At 46.4% G+C, this 26,899-nt stretch overlaps 2 protein-coding genes across 2 annotated transcripts in view; both read right to left on the minus strand.

The window, feature by feature from the left end:
* The window catches only part of LOC311224805 (ras-related protein Rab-1B-like), a gene marked incomplete at both ends in the record, with an annotated part of 38,557 nt that extends 19,947 nt beyond the window's left edge, over positions 1-18,610 (minus strand). The window contains 2 exons of the mRNA XM_084309930.1: positions 5,411-5,483; positions 18,606-18,610. Coding sequence (XP_084166056.1) covers positions 5,411-5,483; positions 18,606-18,610 — 78 coding nt within the window. The remainder of the gene's footprint in view (positions 1-5,410; positions 5,484-18,605) is intronic.
* Positions 18,611-19,364: 754 nt separating this feature from the next.
* LOC311224814 (desmin-like) lies at positions 19,365-21,338 on the minus strand (the record flags this gene model as incomplete). Its single annotated transcript, XM_084309941.1, has 1 exon — positions 19,365-21,338. One exon carries the CDS (start codon positions 21,336-21,338, stop codon positions 19,365-19,367), a length of 1,974 nt encoding a protein of 657 aa, XP_084166067.1.
* Positions 21,339-26,899: the final 5,561 nt, after the last annotated feature.

Below are 26,899 nucleotides of genomic sequence, written 5' to 3' on the forward strand. Positions count from 1 at the left end.
TTTTTGGAAACTGAAACACTTGTACTGCGGTATAGCCGGTGTATACCCGCAGGTGTGTTTTGGAGTTTTTTCTTGAGGGGTTATAGGAACAACCACCGCATTGGGTAACACCGAGGTGGTTGATTCCCTGGTGTGTTGGAGCAGTGTCAACTCCCGGGTTCACCGGTTGAGGGTGCCCCTGCACGTTCATGACGTCTGCCAATCGTGTCAGCCTTCTCTGCCTCGACCCCTCTGGGTGGGGGTTGTTAAATGGAGGCTTGGTCATGCAACACCGCCAGCTTACGCTCCTTCCGCCGGGGCGGCTGTGTTCAGCTGTCCCCTCTGGCGCCTGTCTCGTCCGCAGTCTCCAGGCTAGGGTTAACAGCCTGTTGCCTGGTTTTTCCCCGGTGCGCTGCCTGCTTCCGTTGGTTAACCTTTTTTGTGTGCTTACGGCCATGCTGACTGCCTTTTCTGCAGGGTCAGTGTGCCAGGCGGTGTACTATTGGGGGGACGGGGCCCGCTCGGCTTACGGCCATACCGACCTGAACACGCCCGGTCTCGTCCGATCTCGGAAGCTGGGCAGGTTCTGGCCTGGTTGGTTCCGCCTGGGAATACCAGGTGCAGTAACTGAGGGGCCTTTGTCCGAATACGCTGGCGATGTGGGGGGCGGGGCACTACGTGCCCACCTGGTGGGGTCTTGATGCTGGCATCATGGACTTCTCCGGGCCCCCATTCCAGGGAGTCCAGTCCTTTTGGTGGGTCTGGGTCTTCCTTCGTGCTCCGCTGCTACGGCCTTGCCACGGGGTTGGGTTTGCCCTTGACCCCGTGATTCTGGGGGCAGTAACGAGGTTGTTCCTCCGTTCGTTCCCGGGTGGCATGCGGGTTGTGCGTGTGTGTAGTCGTGGGGTCAAGCCACGGTCTGCTCACCCTGTGCGTTGAGTTGCTTGAGTGCCTCTTCGCACGGTCGGGTCCGTCGCCCTCCCGTGACGTCCCTAATAGGGGGGCTACCCTCCATTAGGGGGGGTCGGGGGGGCTCGGCCCTCCCTGTTCTGATGGTTTTGGGGGGCTGTCAGCGGGGTGTATTTGTCAGCCAAGTGGCTCCGCTTGGCCTCCCTTGTGCAGAAGGCGATGCCAAGCTAAGCCACTAACGATACAGAACGTTAGGTTATGACTATAACCAAGTTCTGTTAGTTAGGGGCGATGCTTGGCATCGGACGCCGCTGCAGCCCTTGTCCTCACCTTGTGGTGAAAGCTTGGGAAGGAGGAGAGCAGGTGACCACACACCTGCTTATGAAGGTAAGCTGATGAGGGGTGTGGTCAGACTAATACTGGTATTAGAGGTACATTTGTGGTTTATTCAGTACGCGTGCACGTACGCGAGATAGTGCAGAAGGCGATGCCAAGCATCGCCCCTAACTAACAGAACTTGGTTATAGTCATAACCTAACGTTTTTGTGGGTATTGTCCAGTTGTTGCTGTGTGGTTTTATCTGCCCAAGCATGAAAGCATATTACAGTAACGACGTTGTGTGTGTCACGCCCCCCGCTCCCACTGGCCCGCATCCGAAACCACCTATTCCAACCGTCCCAGGTTCAGCGGGGGTAAAACGAATCAGCGCCGCTTCGCTCCCAAAAGGGGTGTGTCCGTCTGAGTGAGAACACTCCCCCCCGTCCCCGGGGGCGCTGATTCAATCACAATTGGTGAGTGAGAAAGGCCCCTTAGTTTGTTGGATGTCTTAGTTGAGAGACAGTTGGATGTGTTAGTTTGTTGGATGTCCTACTGAGAACAGTTGGATGCACTTCCGAGCTGCTTCCACATGGAGGCAACTTCTCTTTATTTTTTTTGGGAACTACCTTTTCTGGCAGATGGTTTTTTCAATAAATCTTTAATTAATGTGTGTTTATTGTATAGCAATAAGGTTGGATGAATGTGGCAGTTGTATAAAAGCCATTACACCACGCGCAGTCGTGGGTTGTGACAATTAGACCATGCCTAGGCATGGTCTAATTGTCACAACCCACTGCTGCACGTGATGTAATGCTTAAACATGCACCATAACACATGGTGCCTGTGTGTGTGTGTGTGTGTGTGTGTGTGTGTGTGTGTGTGTGTGTGTGTGTGCGTGCGTGCGTGCGTGTGTGTGTGTGTGTTTCCTGGGAACAAAATATAGTTATTGTTGTAGTTTGCTCTGTGTCTGTAGTTCACTAGAGGTCTGCTCTCCTCTGTGTCTGTAGTTCACTAGAGGTCTGCTCTGTGTCTGTAGTTCACTAGAGGTCTGCTCTCCTCTGTGTCTATAGTTCACTACAGGTCTGCTCTGTGTCTGTAGTTCACTACAGGTCTGCTCTGTGTCTGTAGTTCACTAGAGGTCTGCTCTGTGTCTATAGTTCACTACAGGTCTGCTCTGTGTCTGTAGTTCACTACAGGTCTGTTCTGTGTCTGTAGTTCACTACAGGTCTGCTCTGTGTCTGTAGTTCACTAGAGGTCTGCTCTGTGTCTATAGTTCACTACAGGTCTGCTCTGTGTCTATAGTTCACTACAGGTCTGCTCTGTGTCTATAGTTCACTAGAGGTCTGCTCTGTGTCTGTAGTTCACTACAGGTCTGCTCTGTGTCTGTAGTTCACTACATGTCTGCTCTGTGTCTGTAGTTCACTAGAGGTCTGCTCTGTGTCTGTAGTTCACTAGAGGTCTGCTCTGTGTCTGTAGTTCACTACAGGTCTGCTCTGTGTCTGTAGTTCACTACAGGTCTGCTCTGTGTCTGTAGTTCACTACAGGTCTGCTCTGTGTCTGTAGTTCACTACAGGTCTGCTCTGTGTCTGTAGTTCACTAGAGGTCTGCTCTGTGTCTGTAGTTCACTACAGGTCTGCTCTGTGTCTGTAGTTCACTACAGGTCTGCTCTGTGTCTGTAGTTCACTAGAGGTCTGCTCTGTGTCTGTAGTTCACTACAGGTCTGCTCTGTGTCTATAGTTCACTACAGGTCTGCTCTGTGTCTATAGTTCACTAGAGGTCTGCTCTGTGTCTGTAGTTCACTACAGGTCTGCTCTGTGTCTGTAGTTCACTAGAGGTCTGCTCTGTGTCTGTAGTTCACTACAGGTCTGCTCTGTGTCTGTAGTTCACTACAGGTCTGCTCTGTGTCTGTAGTTCACTAGAGGTCTGCTCTGTGTCTGTAGTTCACTACAGGTCTGCTCTGTGTCTGTAGTTCACTACAGGTCTGCTCTGTGTCTGTAATTCACTAGAGGTCTGCTCTGTGTCTGTAGTTCACTAGAGGTCTGCTCTGTGTCTATAGTTCACTAGAGATCTGCTCTCCTCTGTGTCTGTAGTTCACTACAGGTCTGCTCTGTGTCTGTAGTTCACTACAGGTCTGCTCTGTGTCTGTAGTTCACTAGAGGTCTGCTCTGTGTCTATAGTTCACTAGAGATCTGCTCTCCTCTGTGTCTGTAGTTCACTACAGGTCTGCTCTGTGTCTGTAGTTCACTAGAGGTCTGCTCTGTGTCTATAGTTCACTACAGGTCTGCTCTGTGTCTGTAGTTCACTAGAGGTCTGCTCTGTGTCTGTAGTTCACTACAGGTCTGCTCTGTGTCTGTAATTCACTAGAGGTCTGCTCTGTGTCTGTAGTTCACTACAGGTCTGCTCTGTGTCTGTAGTTCACTAGAGGTCTGCTCTGTGTCTGTAGTTCTCTAGAGGTCTGCTCTGTGTCTGTAGTTCTCTAGAGGTCTGCTCGCCTCTGTGTCTGTAGTTCACTAGAGGTCTGCTCTGTGTCTGTAGTTCACTAGAGGTCTGCTCTGTGTGTGTGTGTGCGTGTGTGTGTGTGTGTGTGTGTGTGTGTGTGTGTGTGTGTGTGTGTGTGTGTGTGTGTGTGTGTGTGTGCAGGCCCGGACTGGCCATCGGGAGCACCGGGAGTTTTCCCGGTGGCCTGGCCTGCACATATAAAAAAAAAAAAAATTATATATAAAAAAAAATTAATACTTTTTTTTATTATAATTTTTTATTTAATTTTTTTTTGCCAGGCCATTGTTTCTAGTTGTGGCGGCGGTGCGGCGCGATCGTTTTTAGATAACCTAGATGGGTGGGGAACAACCAGGAGTTCACTGTCTGCGACAGAGTTGGAGAACTATCTGACTCTCTCTTCCTCACGCGGACACACACACACAATGGAGCCGTGCTGCCGCTTGTGATTGGTGGAGGCGGGACCAGGCGATACAACTGATTGACAGCGGAGGCGGCGAATGGAATGGCAGATGCACACTCCCACTTTTCTGGAAGGAGTTGTTAAATCTGACATTACAAAAAACAATATGTGGTGGTTATGATTGGGGCTGAAGTTGAATAAACAATTTATGAAAGAGAGAGATAATTCACACCTTTGCCACACCTTTGCAATTACACACCTTTGCCACATTGGCTACAAACATAATCACTGCAACGTTATCAAAAAAATAAGAATCTGATCAGACACAAGGGTTAAGTTGTTGTTCCCTTTCTAATTTCCTCAAAAACATCTAGTCTAGTTAATGTGATAAATATTATTTGACAATTGATGCTTTTTGTTGGAAATTTCAGTCAGTGAGCTCATACTTTGAGCTCATTTAATAGTTAAAATGATTGAGACAACGCAATCTTCTGTCTTTGTTGTGCATGCATGCGTGTGCTCACCACACACGATACATGTGTCACTATTCTGGCAGTGGCTACTGTTATTATAGTATTGTAATGAAAGGTCTGTTATTTAATGTTTGTGTAAAGGGCTATTTTAACTGTTGATGGGTAGTGCATCAGTAAAGTGAATATGGTATTGTGCTCTTGCTCTGTTTGAATAGGTGGAGAGAGTGGTTAACTGTATTATAATAGTAAATAGAAAAATATGTTGTGCTCTTGCTTTTTTCTTTTTGAAGGTGGAGAGAGTACTATTGCTAGTGCCACAACCGTTTTATTTGAGGTTCATAACAGTACATTGTACTAAGCAATTGTTGGCTCATTAGTTAGTGATTCACATGCACTAAAATTCACCAGAATGCAGGAAATTAAGTCTTTGTAACAAAAAAATTCCGGGTGGGGGACCCCCAGACCCCCCGCTTAAAAAGTGGCCTGATTGGGGCTATATTTCGCGCTATATCTCCCGGTATGAATTATTTCCCCAGTCCGGCCCTGTGTGTGTGTGTGTGTGTGTGTGTGTGTGTGTGTGTGTGTGTGTGTGTGTGTGTGTGTGTGTGTGTGTGTGTGTGTGTGTGTGTGTGTGTGTGTGTGTGTGTGTGTGTGTGTGTGTGTGTGTGTGTGTGTGTGTGTGTGTGTGTGTGTGTGTGTGTGTGTGTGTGTGTGTGTGTGTGTGTGTGTGTGTGTGTGTGTGTGTGTGTGTGTGTGTGTGTGTGTGTGTGTGTGTGTGTGTGTGTGTGTGTGTGTGTGTGTGTGTGTACATGCGTCAGGGAGGGCAGCATACCGCGAACCGCAGCAATAGACATGACTTGCCGACCCCAGAGTCACCGATCAGGAGCAGCTTGAACAGGTAGTCACTGGGAGACAGACACACACACACACACACACACACACACACACACACACACACACACACACACACACACACACACACACACACACACACACACACACACACACACACACACATTACATGTACACATGCACACACAAACACACACACACACACTCTCTAACTGCAGGTCCTTAATTCCATTGTCAGTATAGTATTAGAGGGACATTTCACTTTAGTAGAACTTTCAGCAGTCTTACCTCTATCTAACAAGTAAGCTGTTCCTGTCGTCTGCTGTCAACACCACCATTCCACCCAGCTGTCAGGCCCCTCATTCACTTCCATTTATTTTGAGGACCGTGTCTAAACAATACTTACTAGAGGGCACAACATCACAGTAATATGTTCATGGAAAATATGCATGAAGTGGTCAATTAATTGAATTCCTTTCTTGTAAATGTTTTTGAATGCCTAATCTTGTAAACTCTATTAAAATAAACATAATGATGGCCAAACAGAGGGAGGTTGGAACAGGGGAAGTACAGTGTTGCAGTCTATGTTTCTTGTAGAGGTGAGTGAAAATGAAATGAGATCCAAAAACTCAACTGATAGTGATGGGATTCACATGTTTATAGTGAAAATGATTGTATAATTAAACCTCTAAGCTTTCTTTTCAGACAGGTATCTTTCCAGACAGAATGAAAATAGCAAAGGCTATTCCACTTTTTAAAACGTGAGATAAACATCGTTTTACTAACTACAGACCAGTGTATTTGCGAAAAAGTGTTTGTACAAAAATGTGATACTTTTATTGAAAATAATAGCTTGTTGAATGAGAGTCAATATGGCTTTCAGACAAACAGATATACAGCTTTAGCATTAACGAAAATCATGGATGAAATCACAACACCAATAGACAGTAAGAAATACACAATAGGGGTATTTATTGATTTGAAAAAGGAATTTGATACCATAGATCATACAATTTTTATTTCTAAATTATATACACGGTACGGAGAGGCGAGGAGTAGTCTTAAACTGGTTAAGTAGCTATTTAAATAATAGACAACAATTATGTAGTTTATGAGTGTATGACAATTGCTTTGGGGTCTGGGGACTAAACTCTTTATTTTGTATATTATAACATATATGAAGTGTCAAAGATATTGCAGTTTGTTTTGTTTTCAGATCACACCAATTATTTTAGTTCAGGAGATAATTTAAAGGTTTTGGCAGAAAGCATTGTAAATTAAATTACCAAGCTTAAAACATGGTTTGATAGGGGTGCTCCAGTAGCACACCATGTACCGCGCTGCGTCGCGGAATACCGTGCTGCGTCACGGACCTGGTTGACTCCGAGTTAGATTCCCGGACTCGCCGTCATTTGCCGAATGTCTTCCCCTGCTCTCTCTCCCGTTTCACCCTACATCTGTCGGTCATGCTTGACCAGAAAAGCGATAAACGCTAAAAAATAAAGTAAAAAAAAAAAAAACATGGTTTGATAATCTTTAAATTTGAAGATAAGATTTAAAGTTAACCTTCTGCAGTGTGGTTGTGAAAGGGTTAACCCTTTGTCATGTGGCAGTGAAATGGTTAACTCATATATTTGTACTGGCATCGCGTCCCGCTCTTAAGCCATACCGAGATATGGGGTAGAGCGGACGCGAGGCCCGACAAATGCACCCCCTGAGGACCCGTAAGCCCACATCAGGGGGGAGGGGAGTCCCGTCACCCCACCCTTCATAATGAAGAGGGGACGGCAGTCAACTCCACCCGAGTACGAACAAGAGGGAACCAGAACCTCTTGAACGCACAGCACAGGCGGAACCACGTGTGACACAACACATTGTGGCCCACACCCACACACGCCTGCTACCCTACCAAAGGACGGGAAGCAGGAGAGGCCACAGACCTCCGAACCGCCTGGGAGACAGAACCCCCGGTCATGTCCATGAGGTAAAACCTTACGAAAGGACCCGGTGAGGACCATGAAGCCGCAGCACAGATGTCCTCCACCGAGGCCCCACCCAGGATAGCGGCAGAGGCTGCCACCCCACGAGTGGAGTGCGCCCTGATGCCCCCAGGTGGAGCCAGCCCGGCCAACGTAAAGCAAAGGGCAATGCCCTCGCACAACCAATGGGACAGGCGCTATTTCGACAGTGCCTTACCAGCACGAGAGCCACCGTAACAGACAAAGAGCTGATCGGTAGCCCTGAGGCCCTGAGTACGGCTGAGGTAAACCCCCAAGCCCGGACCGGACATGACAGGTGAAGGCCCACCTCCAACTCACTAGCGTGAGGAGGCGGATGAAACGCCTGAACCATAATATCCCTGGAGCGGAAAGCACTCCGGATATTTTTAGGCACGAAGGCTGGAGTAGGCCGCAGAGTGGCACCGCTATCGGAACGAAAAGACAGGCACTCTGGCCGTACCGAGAGAGCACAAAGCACACCCACGCGTTTTAGCGGAGGTGATGGCCAGCAAGAACGCAGTCTTGAACGACAGCCGTTCCAACAGCGCTTGCTCAAGAGGCTCAAACGGGGTCAAGGACAACCGACCGAGGACCAATTGAAGATCCCAGCTCGGAGCCAAAGAGCGTTTCACCGGCTTAAGGCGTCAACGCCAAGCAGGAAACACTTCACAAGAGGGTGGCCTTACACCACTCTTGGAAAATACGCCACCTACCCGCGTAACCCGCGATAGTGGAGGGAGCATGCGCATTCCGGATGGTACCAACCACAGAAGGATCCATCCTCTCCAGACTCACCCTCTCACCAGCCAACCCACCAGCAGCTGGCCCAGCACAGGGAACTAACACAGAGACCTGTGCGCTTGAGAGAGGGCCCGCGATGACCAAGGAACAGGCCATGACGGGATACCAAGAGCTGGATCAGGACCAGGAACCACACAGCTGCGCCCCGGTCCGGCGCAATCAGGATCAAGGACCTGCGCTCCTCAACGTACCCGCCCCAACAACTGACCTAACAGATGTATGGGGGAAAGAGTCCCAGGCGGCACGGCATCGGTCCCAGACCTGCCTGACTATGTCCGGACGTAATCCCCACCCGTCAGGGTGAGGACCGCCCCGCGACATTACACCTGTACCCACATTCACCCTGCCGGGGATGTGGAGAGCCCTCAGGCCGCGCAGATAGAGAACGCCCATAGCCAGCCGCCCGCCGCTCGGTGCAGACGGGGGGAGCGTACTCCTCCCTGTCTGTCGATATACGACACTGACGTCGTATTGTCCGTCCTGACTTGCCTCTCACCGGGTCTATTTCCATACTGGAAAAAAAACCACCTCCGTAACCTCCTCCTGGGGTGAAGAGGAGGCCAAGAGGGACCACGGAATGAGCAGATGCCCTCATACCGAGCAGGCGTGTCGCAACACGCTCTGAGAGGGATGCCCATAGCACTCCACCCGTTGACTGGGAAGAGGAGTACTCTACTTCCAGTCTACAGCAACCCCAGGCTGGTAGGAAACCAGCCTGGCATGAGACCTGACGATCCACCTTGACCGCCAAGGACCAGAACGTCGGCAGGACAGAATACACTTCGTAACCCCTGACGACGCAGAGGCCCCAGTGCGGCCTCCACGCACTTGGTGAAGATGCGGGGAGCCAGAGAAAAGCCGAACGGCAGCCCCTGGTACTCATACGCTAACCCTGCAAAGGAAGCGTAGGTAAGCCCTAGGACGGAAGATCGGGGATGCAAACACGCATCCTACAGGTCTATGGAGGAGAACCAGACCCCCACCTGACAGTGTTCAACAGGTAGGAGACGATCCAAAAAATGCCGAACCTTCCCATGGGACAGGTCCAACATGGGTCTGACACCCCCCCCCCCCCTCCCGATTTCTCAGGCACCAGAGAACACCGGGAGGAAAACGCCATGCTTCGTCCACAGAGATCGGATCTCATCGACCAGAGCTGTCACTGCTGGTGACCCTGACAATAGGGTCTGTACCAAACCCGAAAACGGGTGGGGTTGTGTAAATACAAGTCCCCGCCTCAGCGTTCTCTCCATCCACCTCGACATATGGTACTGCTGTAGCCATATGTGATGACACTCCCAACGCACCCGCCGCCATGTGGCGCAGGTCCGCTAGGAACTGTAGATAGGCGGCCCGGTCCCACCCGCTGTGCGTAGCCAACCCTGAACCTGTGCGAGCAGAGCGTTCCGTGTCGGGACATCTGACCCTGACACTACCCACGAGGCAATCGCACCCAAGGGGGGACCCCGACAGAAAGGGCCGGTTTGATACGGGGGAAGCTGACATCAGTTCTAGGTGACAAAAGCTCCCCCACTGAACACCCCTCCAGAACATGCTGAGGAGTTGTTCTGCAGCCGGACATGCAAGGTGTGAGGCCCCCATGGGTTCCTACACACCGTAGCCCTGCAGTTATATTACTACCACCCAAATCACGCGCGCCTGCAAGACCACTGCCAATCTTTCAGGAGTGGGAGGCACCAACATGATACCTGGCCTGGCGAAGGCGAGGTCGGGGAAGCCCGCACTGTGTGCCTCAAAAAGGTTTCGAGCCCCCCTGCTGACAACACTTATAGTTGACAGACGTAACACCAGGCTCAACCAATACAGCTTATGGTGTGGGAGCCGCTTGACAGCACAACATTCTCACGGACAGACCCAGGCTCAGCCATCAACTGGGTGTCAGCCCCTGTCCCCATGAGAAGCGAAAAGTGGGGCCGCACGCGCTTCAACGAAGGCACGCGGCCCGCAGCCAAAGGAAACAATCAGAGCCCCTTTTCCGCTGGTGTTGGGGGAGGTAGTGATCGGAGAGCAGGCTGCTCGCAGCAGGACGGCGACGGCTTGTATATTCCAAGCCGAGCTCATCCAACATGGCCGATCCCTCGGCCGCCAAGGCTGTCGGCCTTGTGGACACCTGTCGATTCAACGCCCAGGATACCTCTGGCGGGGAAAACATGGCTGCCTGTCGAGGGCCTCGTCATCGCCGCTGACGAGGCCGTGCTCTCTCTTCTTCTGGCTGCGCGGTGTGAGGCGGTGTGGGGCCTAGGACAAATACCGCCCGCGCTCCAGCGGAAGACAAATCCTCTGCGGAGAGGGGAGCCCTGAGCGGTTATAGCTTGTGGCTAGGTCAAAGCTAATAACGTCAACAACCTTGCGCGATGTGTCGACGTCGGCTGGCCCTCAAGGCCCCGCCACCAGACACCATTTTTTGATAGAAAAAAACAGCAATTCGAACACAGTTACTAATCGCTGCCAATTCCATACCATGGCGGTACAGGCTTTAGCAGCCCACCAGCCACTTCGACGCTAATGTGGACAGAAAAATAGTCAGCTGAGCCACAACACTGGCCGCCGCTAAATTCCATCCTGCAGCAGTATAGCTCTCATCAGTCCATACTGCCACCCGCCGGGCCGACTCGCTCTCAAGCATCGGCTTCCGGGTGGGACACCGTCCAACCCCGCCGGGGCACAGGATCGATGCTACCTGGCTACCTAGCCACGGCACACCCGCCCTGCACCCTGTTGTCAACCCATTTACCCGTAAAAAGGGTAAATAGGACTCAGCAAAACCCGACACATTAGCTATCGACTGACCTTCATCAATGAACCGGTTAAGAGGAGGGAAAAGCGGCAACATCCCACGGCGGGGAACATTAGAACAGTGCCCAGCATTTCAGCATTAGCGTTAGCATTAGTGTTTAGCAGCACGCTCCAGGATCGCTTGGAAACCCTCCACTTCAGGGGAACGTTCACCAAACCATCCCGCCCCTGGCGCCGACACACAACTCGGTTGTGTAACAAAACAACCAGCATTACTAACACTAGCATCAATGCCTGATGACACAGGGCCTACCTGTGTGCGAGCCGGCCCGATAGCCAACCTCGCACGCTGTCCCTCGATCTGCTGCCACAAGACGAGGGAACTTCAGAATAGACCCGACGTGTCGTTGGAACATACCCCGAAGATTCCAGGGGTAAGCAAATCTCCGTAAGCACTCAATATTATCTAAACTTTTCATATCAACTAGTTGCATAGGGTGTCTCATACATCCGCTATGATGGAAACGAAAAAAGAGGAAGAGTGAGTGGTGGCCACGCCCAGTACTATATAGTACGGCAGTAGGGCGGGGCCTGGCAGGTGCTGGGTGTATTGGTTTATTCGTTGATTGAGTACACTAGGTACATGAGATGAGGTATATCTCGGTATGGCTTAAGAGCGGGATGCGATGCCAGTACGAATATATAACCTTCTGTATTGTTGCAGTGAAAGGGTTAAAACATGGTTTGATGAAAATAAGTTAGCTTTCAATTTGGAAAAAAAAGTTTATGGTTTTATTGATGTAGAAAGATTATTTCAATTTAGATTGTTGGGTGTAATAATGGATGACAATTTGACATGGAAATCTCACATAGCATAAATGTAAAAACAAAGGTATCTAAGAATATTTCTGTTTTGAACAAAGCAAAGTATGTGTTAGATTACAAGGCAATGTGAATTATGTATTGTTGACTTATTTTGCCATATTTTAGTTACTGTGTAGAAGTGTGGCGCAACACATACATGAACAACATAAAGCCATTGGTTATTACGGGGGGAAAAGTGGTGGGAATTGTCCATAAAGTAGATTCAAGAGAACACACCAACAGACTGTTTATTAAATCAGGAATTATGAAACTTAAAGATATAGTTGAGTTACAGATATTATTAGTTATGTTGTTTGTTTTTAGTTCTGAGGACGAGAACCATAGAGGGAAATGTTATTTTAACAGTGCCGGCCATAACGTTGATTAATGTCCTTGAGTGCCATCATCCACTTTAATGTTAGCGTTAAAAACGCATAATCTATGTTTTAAATTATGGCTATGTGTCTAATCTGCCCGTCGCTTATCAATGACTTGTTTGCAGTCAACATTGTCGAAACGGTTTGTTTTTTAATCAGTTCATATCCTTTTTATAGCATTTAGAAAAGCTATCGTTTTCTCGAAAATTTCCGGAAAATAGAAAGATTCCCTCATAAACTGCATTTATTGGAATATTCTCGAATACACTAGACACGTTGTCATTTGTCGGCCTATTTATGAATAGTTTTCAAATAAACGCTAGATTATCGATAGTATATGTGTATTTATGCACGCTATAGAAGCGAGCTGAGAAATCGATTCTCTCATTTCCTCAACATCACACACACACATATACACTTATGGGACACGCTGTTATCTCAGTGAATACAGCTCTGATTATCCTAAAACTGGTAACAGCGACTCCTTACCTTAGATCAGATGTTCTCCAAAAAGATGATTCCAATTCCTGATCGCCATTCCAAATATCGATCGCGTTTATTGATTGATTATTGGCTGCTGTAAATATATATTCCACGCTGCTTTCCAACTCGCGATCACTTCCCTCATCATCAGATCCCTCGCCAGCACAATGGAGCCAGTTGGCTCCCCCCACAGGGATCCAGCAGTATAATCTAATGGCCTGCAGTTACACAGGGATAGACGATAGGGGGCGGTATTTTCCCATCAGAGCTCCTGGAGGGGCTGCTGTACCAACGGGAGACTCGGTTGATGAAATATGAATTCAGATCGCTAATAAAAAAATAAAACGACAAATCGCGTCGTCGGCACTCAACAGGGGGCATGATAAGACGACATAATACGCCGCTGGCACTCAAAGTGTTAAGGATCAGTATGCACAGACTACTATAAAGCAGATGTGTATTTCAGTATGTGGCGTAAAACTATGGAATTATCTACAGAATGATTTAAAGAGTTCGTTTTTTAAAGGTCATAAACCTGACACGTCAAATGCCAAAACAAACACCTACCTTTGACTCAGAATTGTCTGCTCTATTGAAATGGTCACAGCAGTTAGTTTGTTTATACTTCAGTAGTATGATATTTAGACTAGGTCCCCAAAATGAATGGAAGTGAATGAGGAGCCTGACACCTGGGAGGAATAGTGGTGTTGACAGCAGACGACAGGGACAGTCACTAGCTTACCAGTAGATACACTGACATAGAGGTAGTACTGATGAAACTTGACAGGTCCTACTGAAGCTAAATGTCCCTGTAAGAGGTTTGATAAGACACCATGTTGCCTCGAATATGTCAGTTGCACATAATCTAACGTCTTGTCGTCTTCCATAAAATGATCGCCACGGTGAGACGACCTACGATCAACATTCTAAAGATCAGTTGGCAGAGAGTCACTAGTTACCTAGCAACAGCCACAGAGCAGGACTAACTCTTTTAACCTATGGCTCTGGTGTCACTGGCTGTCGCCAGAATTAACTGTGGTTTACATCTTGGAATTAGTTGAAAAGATGGGTAATAGATGTTTTTAATCTAGGACTAGTACCCTGAGACTAACCTATATCAGTCACAATGCTGTAATATGACTCTTTCTACACAAACTAAACTAGATACAAGATCTTAACACTTTGAGTGCCAGCAACGCGTTTTGTCGTTAGTTCATGCCGCCAGTTGAGTGCCGGCAACGCTATTGTTTGTCGTATTTTTTTTTATTGGCGATTTGAATTCATATTTCATCAATCGAGCCTCACCCTAGTGTTGCAGAGTCTCTCTGATGGGAAAAAACCGCCCCCTATCGTCTCTCCCTGTGGTACTGCACCCCATTCGTTTAGACTGATGATGGGGGGGGGGCAGTTTCCTCATTTTACTTTTCCGTCAAGCCAACTGAAGAATCCATTGTGATCGCCGACCATCAGAACAGCGTGGATTATGTATTTCCAGCACCCAACGCTGAATCAATAAACGCGATTGATATTTGGAATGGCGATCAGGAATTGGAATATTCTTTTTGGCTAACATCTGATCTGAGGTAAGGAATCTATTTTACCAGTCTTGGGATAATCAGAGCTTTTTTCACAGAGATATCAGCGTGTCCCATATGTGTGTGTGTGTGTGTGTGTGTGTGTGTGTGTGTGTGTGTGTGTGTGTGTGTGTGTGTGTGTGTGTGTGTGTGTGTGTGTGTGTGTGTGTGTGTGTGTGTGTGTGTGCGCTATCAGTAAATAAGATAATCGATATTTCAGCCCGCTTCTATAGCGTGCATAAGTACACATATACTATCGATAATCTAGCGTTTATTTGAAAACGATTCATAAATAGGCAGAAAAATTACAACGTTTTTGTATATGCCAGAATATTCCAGTAAATGCCGATTATCACGGAATCTTTATATTTTCCTTGAAAACTAGGGCTTTTCAAAATGCTATAAAACGGAAATGAAGCGATTAAAAAACAATCCATTTGGACAATGTTGACTGCAAACAAGTCATTGATAAACGACGGGCAGATTAGATACATAGCCATAATTTAAGACAGAGATTATGCGTTCACAACGCTATCATTGAAGTGGGTTCCGGCATTCAACCACGTTTTACCATGCTAATGGCCGGCACTGAAAGTGTTAAGAGACAATATTTATGGTCTCCATCGAACCATGAAGTGGAATTTTATCTCAAACAAACAACACAACAAAACTAAAGTGCTGGCAAGAGGGGGGTCCGTGTAATTCTGTCCACTCCCTACAGACAGTAGCACAGTAGTAACTCTTAATAAAGAGGAGAGTCCCTACAACTAAACCCTGAAGCTGAAACCACACAAGCTTCTCTTGACGCTGTGTGGTGTTCTTCTGGCGTTTGTGCATGCGTATGTCACAATAAACAACAACAACAACAACGGTAATATTGTCAATACTCACTACTCAGGATTCATCATGTTACTCCGCCAAATGACAAAAATGTAAAAAATAAATAAAAAAGCACTAAAACCCCCTCAAGTTAAAGACCAGTCCTGTATCCCGAACTGCTCTTCTGTGTACAGTATGTATATGACCGGTCCTCACTGGAGGGTTCTAGCTATAGCAGTCTGCCTCAGTTAGCTCCATCATTTATTAATAAAGACAGGATCAGATTACACCCAGCACAGCACCTGACAGACAGAGAGAGAGAGACACACACACACAAAGATGGACAGACACACACTGGGGTGTGCACTCACTCACACACACACACACACACACACACACACACACACACACACACACACACACACACACACACACACACACACACACACACACACACACACACACACACACACACACACACACACACACACACAACACATACCTGTACCTTTACATTAACGTATCAAATGGCATGTCAAAAGGTCGAGAGGTAGGGAGGGGATACATGTAAACAACAACATGCATTTTGGACCCACCACAAGTTTTTAAATGATCAATTCATCATAAATCAATCATTTCTAAAAAGGATGTTATATATTTTTTTTTTTATTAAAATTATTATTATTATAATTTTGTAATGATTAGTCTAACATGTAAAATTGTATCTATAGTGGGGCAGCTTAGCTCCAATTTTCAACAGAATTGTGCATTTTGTGCATGTGATAATGTACCTAATTTGGTAGCTTAATATATTTAGAAGAAATCTGGATATAGGGAGGTGTAGTGGTTACGTCTTTGCTGTTTCCGGCCGGTCCACCTCGCTTGAAATTGCAACGTATTTCCCAATTGCCCATTTCTAAATACGGTAGCCTCGTTTAAAAAAAAATTAAATAACGTCACGGTGACCAATCGCAGCCACTCTTATTGTCTGGGACCAAATACGGCCACACCCCATTCCCAGTAAAAAGTGACGATTAGACAACACTTTCTGTTGTCAGTAGATGGGAGCATTGGTTTAAAATTAAAAGGTGAAAATGTTGAAAACTACATGAATACATTTCCCAAGAGCGTTAGCACAGGTCACAGGTCACTGGGATGTGTCTATTCGTCGACGTGATCTGAACAGCGGTAAACTATTACTGCGACCTCGGTATAGCGACCGCGAATGGTAAACTAATTTCTTAACAAAAGTGCGCTGGTAGCGTTACATATGTTGTCTAAAGGGGGACATATGGTACAATTTAAGATTTTAATGATAATCGGCATATAAAGGACCACATAAAGCATTGTTAATTTGTAAGAAACCTCAATGAAAACGGTAATATTCGCTATTGTTATGAAAATGTGCTAGAATCCTATAAAAATGTGGACGCATTTGGTCTACGTTCCGTTAAAGCATGAACATTTGCATGGTGTACCTTTCTGTGCGTATTCATCCACAATCTATAGCTCAACATGAAAATATTTGCAATAATCGTAGAATAATTACGTTGAATTTCATTTCAACCAAAAATGCTTAAACAATAATGTTAGTGATAGAAGGGAACTCATTTTGTGCAAAAATGGAAAGCTTGCCAATGTTGAGGCAGAATTATTACAATAGCTGACACATTTTCCCAATGATAAATCCCTAAACGTGGGCGGTCCAAAGTGACATCAGACTACACCTCCTTATTGGGCCACTGCAAATTCACCCCCTAGTGGCCATGGCAGGCATCAACATTATTAGATCACTTTTAGGGGCGCTGTAGCACACCTACATTTCATATCAGCCATTATGAGAAGACAGGGGAGAATGTTACCTTTCCAGTGATACCAACCTTATTGTTCTGGTCCATATAGAACCAGATATATAGCCATTTTACATATTGAATGTCTCAAAATGTACTGGGAACTTTTCAAAATTTGCATTGGTGACATCTGTCCCACTACTATACACCTTTAAGGAATCCCCTGCATGGATTAACATACCTCTTTTTGTACTTTGTAAGGTGCCATAGATAATATTTTATGTAGACTAATCATTTATGAAAATAAATGTATCCCCTCCCTACTTCCCATTTCCCGTGTCTGAACTAGCAGCACAGTGGCGCCTACCATGGGGTGTGCTGCTAGTTCAGACATGCTGACATGCTGGTGCTCTAGACCAGGGGTTCCCAACCTTTTTTCCCCCAGGGACCCCCAAACATCTCTGATGAAATTCCTGGACCCCCCTCCTAATAAAATACCATAAAAATACTTTTTTTTTTGTCATTTTAATACTTTTTTTTGTCATTTTAATAACAAACTGCTTATACACAGGCATATGCATCATAATTAGACCCACTATGCTTCTTTGACTTGTGCCTTCAATCAACAAATCTCATCTTGCACCATATGTATTTCAAAATGTTGGCCAATATTCAAATCCTGTATTCATCCTCTCAAATCAGGCCCTAATGGTGAACGGTTTGCATTTATGTTGAATGAAGTAAGAATCCACTGCAGTAAAAATATCCTCACCTCGAGTGGTGGTAGTAAGGTTGACTGACATGAGAATGTCCTGCTTCAGATCCTCATTTTCGATATACTGCACATAAACGATGAGCACAGCCTCGTCTGCGACAGTTATAGTTTCATCAAGTTGTATGGCAAATGGACCCTTTCTAAGCTTTTCTGACAGCTGCTGCTCGCAATCACTTAACATCTTATCAATTTGGTCTTTCACTACATTGTTCGAGAGTGGTACTGATTTTAGTTTATCCGCCACCTGTGGGCCGCACAGTTTCTAAACCATTTTGATGCAGGCTGGTCGCCAATATTGTGCGGTTTCTTTGCTTTTGCAATTATAAGCGAACACTCAAAGGAGGCTTCGGTAGCCTTCTGTAAATCACTGCCACCCCTGCTCCACGCTACTCTAACATCAACAGCCTTGTTCGCCTTGAGAGACTGTTCTTTCCTCCGAAAAAAGTCTGGATCCTTCCCAACGGTTTCTGGGTGCTTAGACGCCTGATGTCTCTTCAGCTTGCTGGGCTTCAGGCTCGAGTTTGCCAACTTTTCTCCACAAATCACACACTGCCCATGGTGATGTAATTTTCGCGATTGCTGTAGGTCCTAACTTTTTTTGCAGATGAGCTGCCGTCATCTCCTTTTCGTTTGTCACACATTTTCGCCTCTGGCGGCTGACTGCAGACAAGCCGAGAAAGTTAACTAGCGTGCTAGGCTAGCTACGGAAAGTGATACAGTCAACTGATTCGCGTTTTAGTGGCTACCCGGTAGCCTACTGTTAACGTTAAAAAATCATGTCTAGATGTTTATTTATTTATCTTTATTTTTTATTGTAGTGGAGAGACTATTCATGCTTCTGATGATAAAAATATGCTAATTAAATATTTATCTAAAAAAAAAAAAAAAAAACATCTGTGGTCTGGCGGACCCCCTGCGCCCCCTGGCCCGCGGACCCCATGTTGGGAATCACTGCTCTAGACATCTAGTGGCTCACTGTTATCTATCGCACCTTTAAATAGGGAGAGATGAGGCACTAATAGGCCCCCAGGCACTGACCCCTCCTCCAGACACCTCCCCCTCCCCCTATCGAATATAAGGTATATATGACTGTGTAGAGTTATATAGACATAGAGTCACAGAGACATGACTAAATAGTATGCTCTATTATGATCAGAACAGTAATGCAATCAGATGTGCTTTAGAAGGGTTTTCTGACCTACGGAAATTAAGCACAAAATAACAACCAACAAACAACATCGCATTCTAACAAGGTGTTTCTGTCTCCTCGACTCTCAGAGGCTAGATATCCTGGATTAACTGCATGTTTATCATCATCTTGTCTGTCACCCAGATGTGAATAACTCATCTCCCCGTGCTGTCTAATTTTAATTATTAATCAGAATAAGAGGTTATGATGAGAATGATGAGAGGACGTGTTTTCATTGCCGCAAAACATTTTATTTTGCAGATTGCAGGGAGAGGATGCAGAAACGTTTCAATGACATACTTGCAAGGTCAGCTAAGGCATTAAACAAAAACAGCAGCTCATGATTTACTGCCTCACAGACATTCACACTGTATACATCAGTACATTCACACTGTATACATCAGTACATTCACACTGTATACATCAGTACATTGCAAGACATTTAATATAAAGCATCAGACATGTTAAGGGTCATGTAGGCATGTGGCTCATCAAGATTTTTAGCCTACTCTATGTCAGAGTCAGCCGCACCACTAACGACCATGGTCTGCTCCACAACATCGCTCTCTAGAACATCTCCCTCCGTCCTCACCGTTCTGATGAGGATAGTCTTCCTCTCCATCACTTCCACGGCCTGTCCCTCAGAGTAGTAGTCGATGGTGGTGATGTCACCAGAGCTGTGGCCACAGGAAGCACATGCTGGACCTGTGACATTAACGGCAGGGCCATTTCCACTGGCATCGGCACCACCATAGTCGGTGACGTTGACACTGTGGCTGTTGCTTCCATTGCCATTTGCTCCACCGCCGTTTGCTCCACCGCTGTTTGCTCCATTGCCGTTTGCTCCATCACCGTTTGCTCCATTGCCGTTTGCTCCATTGCCGTTTGCCCCATCATTACTTGCTCCATCACCGTTTGCTCCATCATTACTTCCTCCATCACCATTGGCTCCACCACTATTTGCTCCATTGCTGTTTGCTCCATTGCTGTTTGCCCCATCATTACTTGCTCCATCACCATTTGCTTCATCACCATTTGCTCCACTTCTTTCTTCACCTTTTCCATTATTTGCATCGCTGACGCTGCCACTGCCCAGGCCTCCAGCCACGTATCCAGCACTTCCTTTAGCCACACCCTCAGCTCTTCCACCAGACATACCTACGGCGACGCTCATGCCTACACTTGACACACTCAAGCTGCTCCTGGCAGTAAGAGATAAGGTCTTCACCATGCTGGTGAGCCGGGAGTCCTCGCCCTCAATCAATGTCCTGTAAGTTGTAATCTCTACCTCCAAAGCCATTTTGATATTCAGAAGTTCCTGGTATTCCCGAAGAAGCTTAGCACTTTTGTCTTTGGTGGATTTCAGATCAATCATCAGAGCATCAATCCTTGCCTGTAGATCTGCTAATTCCTTCTTATATCTCACCTGTGTCTCACGGAGTTGAACTTCTAAAGCATAATTTTTAGTTTTGAGATCCTCCAGGTCGCGCTCCTTATCTAGGATTTCCTTTTTGGCGCTATTGATCTCTTCTCTCACACTTCTGACCTTGTTAATGTTTCCTGATGTCTTGTCGTTCAGGTCTTCAAACTTACTGCTGTACCAGGCATCCATTTCCTGTAAATTCTTGGCTGCAATGTCATCATACTGATTTTGGATATGCTTGAGAGCAAATGCAAGGTCAGGCATAGCAAAGGAACTCTGGGCTAAGGCTTGGGCTGAATAGATCTCTTTCATCAGCTCCTCGATTTCCTGTCGCTGGACCTTCTGAAGGAACTCAAGCTCTGCCTGTAGCTGCTCAAGCTGTTTCTCCAGGGCAATGCGAGTGGAGGTGGCCTTGTCCACATCTGGACGAAATACTTCCACGTCCATCTCCGCCTGCTCTCTCTGCTTAACCGCCTCTTCGTATTTTACTTTAATGGCCTCCAGGTGACCTGCCATGGCTCCCTTAGTAGCCACAGCTAAGTTGAGCTGGACCCTCGCCTGTTCTGCAATCCTCATCATCTCTTTAAGTTGCTCCTCATACAGCAGACGCAGACCTGAGGGCTTCTCATACCGGTTCTGGAGGAGTTCGATCTCTGACTCAAACAGCATGTTCTGCTGCTCCAGCGACCGCACTTTCTCGATGTAGGCGGCCAGTCGGTCGTTAAGTACGACCATCTCCTGACGCTCACTGCTGCGTGTGCTCAGGAACTGTTGGTTCTCGGCAGCGGCTGCATCCAAGTCCATCGGAGCCTCCATTCCCAATCCGACACAGAGAGCTCTGGAATTTGCGCCAGGCATGGGTAGTTTGCGGGTAGTTGAGACGGTTCTGCGACCCACTACTCCAGCATGCATCGCTGCGGCACCATAGCTGGCAGATCGGTGGCGAGCGGTCACACGAGTGGGAGATGGACTGGACACCCGACCTTGAAGTAATGAAGAACTGCTGCCCACGAAGTGGCGACGATAAGAGGAGATTCTTTCTGGGCTCCGACTCATGATGGAAAAGGATCAGATCTTCTGTGGGTGGCTGAACTGTCCTTGCTTCCAGTCTATCTTCCTTTTATATACCCACACGGTCCAGCCTATCCCACACATCATATGCTGAGACTGCTGGAATCTCAAACCACTACATCATGAATGGCCTGACCTGCCACCCAGATATCTACCAGGGTCCTGTGAGCGTTGTTATTTTTTGCCAGTCACCTTGTTGAAGGCTTATCTTTAACCCACTGAGGTCACAGGTCGGGAGGACACCTTTGACGAAAAGGTGTCAAAACGGCCTCATCTCGGCAGAGAGGATTTTTTTTTCATAAATGCCGAAAATGTTGCATGATTCAGAATTAGGCCAACAAATTTGATATTCGCAATTTCTAGTGCTTTGAAATGTTCTCTCTGTCCTTATTTGCCAAATGTAATACGACTTGTAAATGTGTTAATTATTGTTAACTTGTCCGGCTGTATAATTTCCCTTGCTGTCTAAAGAACTACAGTTGAGTTTAGGTGAGGGGCTGAGTACTTTCACTCTCGGGTGTCGGGGACAGACGTGCAGACATAACAGCTACCAAATCCATTTTGAGACAATGGATCCAGTAGGCTACTTTGTTGGCAGTGTGAAAATATGCAGAGAAAGCTTAATATCTTTAGAAACGTGTATATCTCCGTAGCATAAAGACAGTGCACATCAGGCGGAAAAGTGATCATACCTCAGCGTAGGAAGCTCTGATCGACTCAGGCTTGGTTTTTAATTGTTCTGGAGACTCATGTGCACGTGAATTACGCAAAGTGGAGCAAAGCCTTGTAAATTGCCATTCCCCCTTTCTGTGTGTGTGTGTGTGTGTGTGTGTGTGTGTGTGTGTGTGTGTGTGTGTGTGTGTGTGTGTGTGTGTGTGTGTGTGTGTGTGTGTGTGTGTGTGTGTGTGTGTGTGTGTGTGTGTGTGTGTGTGTGTGTGTGTGTGTGTGTGTGTGTGTGTGTGTGTGTGTGTGTGTGTGTGTGTGTGGCGCTGCTAGGGTCATTGGTGTCCTAGGCAGTCATTCTTAGGAGGGGCCCCAAACCAGTGTTCATCTCCATTATGTTACAAATAATCTGACACGAACAAAAAATAAACTAAATAAACTTTTTTTATTACAAATGTGCAACTTTCAAAGAGTACAGTCCATTATGATGGAAACTTATTTAGATTGTTTCACCTGTTTGACTAACTCATCACTTATTTTGTCTCCAATCAGTGCTATGATTTCATAGATGGTTGGGTTGCATAGAGTCACTGAGCATCCTGATGAGGATAGAAGCGGGGGTCACAAGTCATAAGACTAACAAAGGCAGGGCTGCTCTCAGCCTAGAAGGTGTCAAGTCAGGAGGGGGGGTTACATTGCTTTCTGGGTAAAGTACCATTATGCATAGGAAGATAAATGGTTCCGGGTTCTTTGTGGGATTGTAATCTCAGGAATAGTGTGTTATCATGATTCATAAGACATATTGAAAAGTATCTGCCTGAGTTGTACAAGTGGTGGCTTATTTTGAAGGTATAAACCTGTACTTTCATATTATGTAAAAAAAAAAAATTATTTTTAAATCCCCATAAAGGGCCCATAATCAGAGGGGGGGGGGCAAAAATCACTTTGAGTGCTAATGTAATAGAGAAACAGAGGTTACACACTGAAGTAAAATATTTGCTCCTTACTTCTGTGTTGACTTGTTACCAGATGCCTGTTTTTGGGTTCCAGCTGAGAGATAGGAGCTGGAAAACATATCGGATCCATAGCCAGAAGTCTTATAGTCCTACAGGTCCAAAGTTTATAAAATCCCACGGAAAATGAGTGTTTTATAAAGGTTTTTGTAATGTGTGTGTACTGTAGTGTACCGCAATAATTCAGTGTGATTATCCGCTGCTATTCATTCAGACGTGCGAGTCAAAACAAATAACTTTTGGTCTTCTTCTGCCCCCTTCTCCTTGCAATCAGTGCTTGTCTGGGATCGCTTTTGGAACAGACGCTCCTTGGCTACAACGGTGGTCAATCATTTTCAGCCGGCTTGTAAAAATGACGCTCGGCTGATATTTCCTCTTGTAACTCGAGATTGGAAGCACGCAATAGGTTGAGTGTGGTGACGATCGAAAGGCGGCAAATAAAACTTTCCAACAATGTATTGGTTGCGAGGCAAAAAATGCAGCCCGGAGCCGGCAGACGAGGGCAAAGTGCCGCTACGTGCGTGCGAGTGAAAAACGTATACGACCTGCTGAACGTTAACAGATTAAAGTGGTGTTTGGTTTTAAAAGCTCTGCTCTCTGCTCCTATGTGGGCCGGAGGTCGAGGTGCTATGGTGTTTGGTTTTAAAAGCTCTGCTCTCTGCTCCTATGTGGGCCGGAGGTCGAGGTGCTATGGTGTTTGGTTTTGAAGCTCTACTCTGTCTCCTATGTGGGCCGGAGGTCGAGGTGCTATGGTGTTTGGTTTTGAAGCTCTGCTCTCTGTCTCCTATGTGGGGCGGAGGTCGAGTTGCTATGGTGTTTGGTTTTGAAGCTCTACTCTCTGTCTCCTATGTGGGCCGGAGGTCGAGGTGCTATGGTGTTTGGTTTTGAAGCTCTGCTCTCTGTCTCCTATGTGGGCCGGAGGTCGAGGTGCTATGGTGTTTGGTTTTGAAGCTCTGCTCTCTGTCTCCTATGATGGTGTTTGGTTTTGAAGCTCTGCTCTGTCTCCTATGTGGGCCGGAGGTCGAGGTGCTATGGTGTTTGGTTTTGAAGCTCTGCTCTCTGTCTCCTATGTGGGGTGGAGGTCGAGGTGCTATGGTGTTTGGTTTTGAAGCTCTGCTCTCTGTCTCCTATGTGGGGTGGAGGTCGAGGTGCTATGGTTTGGTTTTGAAGCTCTGCTCTCTGTCTCCTATGTGGGCCGGAGGTCGAGGTGCTATGGTGTTTGGTTTTGAAGCTCTACTCTGTCTCCTATGCAGTGTTGTGCTAGTTACTGAAAAATAGTAACTCAGTTACTTTACTAGTTACTCATTTCAAAAGTAACTCTGTTACGTTACTAGTTACTTACACCCAAAAGTAATGCGTTACTGTGAAAAGTAACTATTTAGTTACTTGAAGAAGAAAAAAATTGCTCCCATGCAGATACAGATACTCAAAATCGGTTGATCAACTTGACAGTTTCCATTCACATCACTGAACTCTGCTAAGCAATGTGGTCTAGATACAAACACAAATCTGACACAAACACAAATGTCCCGACGTAATAAGAAATGCACCGTGCCTAATTGCTCGGGGAGGTTGAGCGCAGGCACGGTTAGGTTGCGCGCATGCACGTTTAGGTTGCGCGCATGCACGTTTAGGTTGCGCGCATGCACGTTTAGGTTCTAGGTTGAAAATAAGTGCTTGAGGAACAGCCTTGATATCTGTCGCCAGAGCGTTTCATTATAACCGTCTTGCAACGTTGTTTAAGATATCAATCGTACATTGCAACGTTAGAATAGTTAGGATATCAATTGTGCATGAAAGGACTATATTTGTATTGTTTGATTAGTATTGATGAGATTCCCTGGCAGATTTGTAGTCAAAATGCGTTGATCAACTTAAGTTTCCATTCATTTACATTCACATCACTGCACTCACCAGTGTCTGTCGAGATGTAACGTTAGTCCGGCAGCCCCTTAAACATTTTCTTTATCTCATTTCCATGTTGTACTGTATATTCTCTCTCCAAGTAGTTGGAAAAAGTGTTCCGTCCCATTTGCTGTGTGTCGCCTGGTATCATTCTACGCGGGTGGCGAGTGGATTTGGATGAGTCCTGGTAGTTAACGTTAGACTCCAGTATCTTTGAGCCAAAACACAAATGACATAACTAAAACGTTATTTTCTTTTCGCTCGACAAAAGAGAAATACGCGAGTAGCTGGGCGGCGTGCTGCCATTATCGGTCAGGATCAGGAATAGTAAACAAAACACGCCCCCAGCATAGCGTTTCCCCGCAGCCAGACAGGATATGAGGATAATAATAATAATAATAATAATAATAATAATAATAATAATAATAATAATAATAATAATAATAATAATAATAATAATAATAATAATAATAATCACTACCGCTCGCTATCAATCTACGCCGTATATAACGCAAATAACGCAGTGACGAACCATTCAGTAACGTAAGTAGCGTTACTGAATTTCAAAAGTAATGCGTTAGAGTACTAGTTATCGCCAAAAGTAACTTCGTTACTGTAACTTTGTAACGCGTTAGTCCCAACACTGCTCCTATGTGGGCCGGAGGTCCAGGTGCTATGGTGTTTGGTTTTGAAGCTCTGCTCTCTGCTCCTATGTGGGGTGGAGGTCGAGGTGCTATGGTGTTTGGTTTTGAAGCTCTGCTCTCTGCTCCTATGTGGGGTGGAGGTCGAGGTGCTATGGTGTTTGGTTTTGAAGCTCTGCTCTCTGCTCCTATGTGGGGTGGAGGTCGAGGTGCTATGGTGTTTGGTTTTGAAGCTCTACTCTGTCTCCTATGTGGGGCGGAGGTCGAGGTGCTATAGTGTTTGGTTTTGAAGCTCTGCTCTGTCTCCTATGTGGGGCGGAGGTCGAGGTGCTATGGTGTTTGGTTTTGAAGCTCTGCTCTCTGCTCCTATGTGGGGTGGAGGTCGAGGTGCTATGGTGTTTGGTTTTGAAGCTCTACTCTGTCTCTTTTGCAAGATAAAGGTGACTCTGCACCGTCTAGGTCAGTTTGTTAAGGAGTTCACGATTTGTCAGAAAATCCCAACGTTTTGGGCAATTCAGAAATAGGTCGAAATGGAGATATTGGCAATTTTTAGTGCTTTGAAATGTTCTCTATCCGTCTCCTTATTTTCAAAACGTAATACTGTTACAGCCACAGCCAGGGCATTTCTCTCCCCTGTCTGTCAGCAGGTCCCCATGCCCATACATGGTCTCCTTCCTGTTCCCGTTTCACCATCATCCTTCTCTCCTGTGCCTGTCTACACACCTGCCGGCTATCACCCATCACCGAACCAGGACAAGAGGCCTGCACCCCTCTGCCACTCCTCGTCCGAGTGTTGTTTTCGCCTCCCATGGTTTAATCATTTCACTGCCGCACTACCAAACGGTTAACCCTTTCACTGCAACAATACACAGGAGGTTAACCCTTTCACTGCCACACAACAGCAGGTTAACCCTTGCACTGCCACACTACAGGTTAACCTTCTGTAGTGTGTCAGTGAAAGGTTTAAGGACTCTCCTCAAGACCATAGTACTCCTAGTTTATGTTTGTGAGCTCAGTGACCTTGTTACTGTTACATACTAACCCTTGTTCTCTGGTGTCCAGGACCTCACCCCTCCAGCCTACACTCGACCACGGATCCCACGGCCGTATCTCCTACACTCCTTGTTCCCCCGTCTCCAGCCCCTCTCCCGACCTATGGAAACAATTTAAAACATGTTCTGTACATTCACTCACTAGACATTCATGCATCTATGAGATCATGCGACATACAAGGACATTACATGGTCAGGAGACATAGTGTACAGTCGAGTACAGTTGGAAAAGCACTGCAGACAGTCATGCAGGCAACACACTGCTGCTATGT

The sequence above is a fragment of the Notolepis coatsorum genome (assembly GCF_963971535.1).
Source record: "Notolepis coatsorum genome assembly, chromosome: 1".
Taxonomy (NCBI): domain Eukaryota; kingdom Metazoa; phylum Chordata; class Actinopteri; order Aulopiformes; family Paralepididae; genus Notolepis; species Notolepis coatsorum.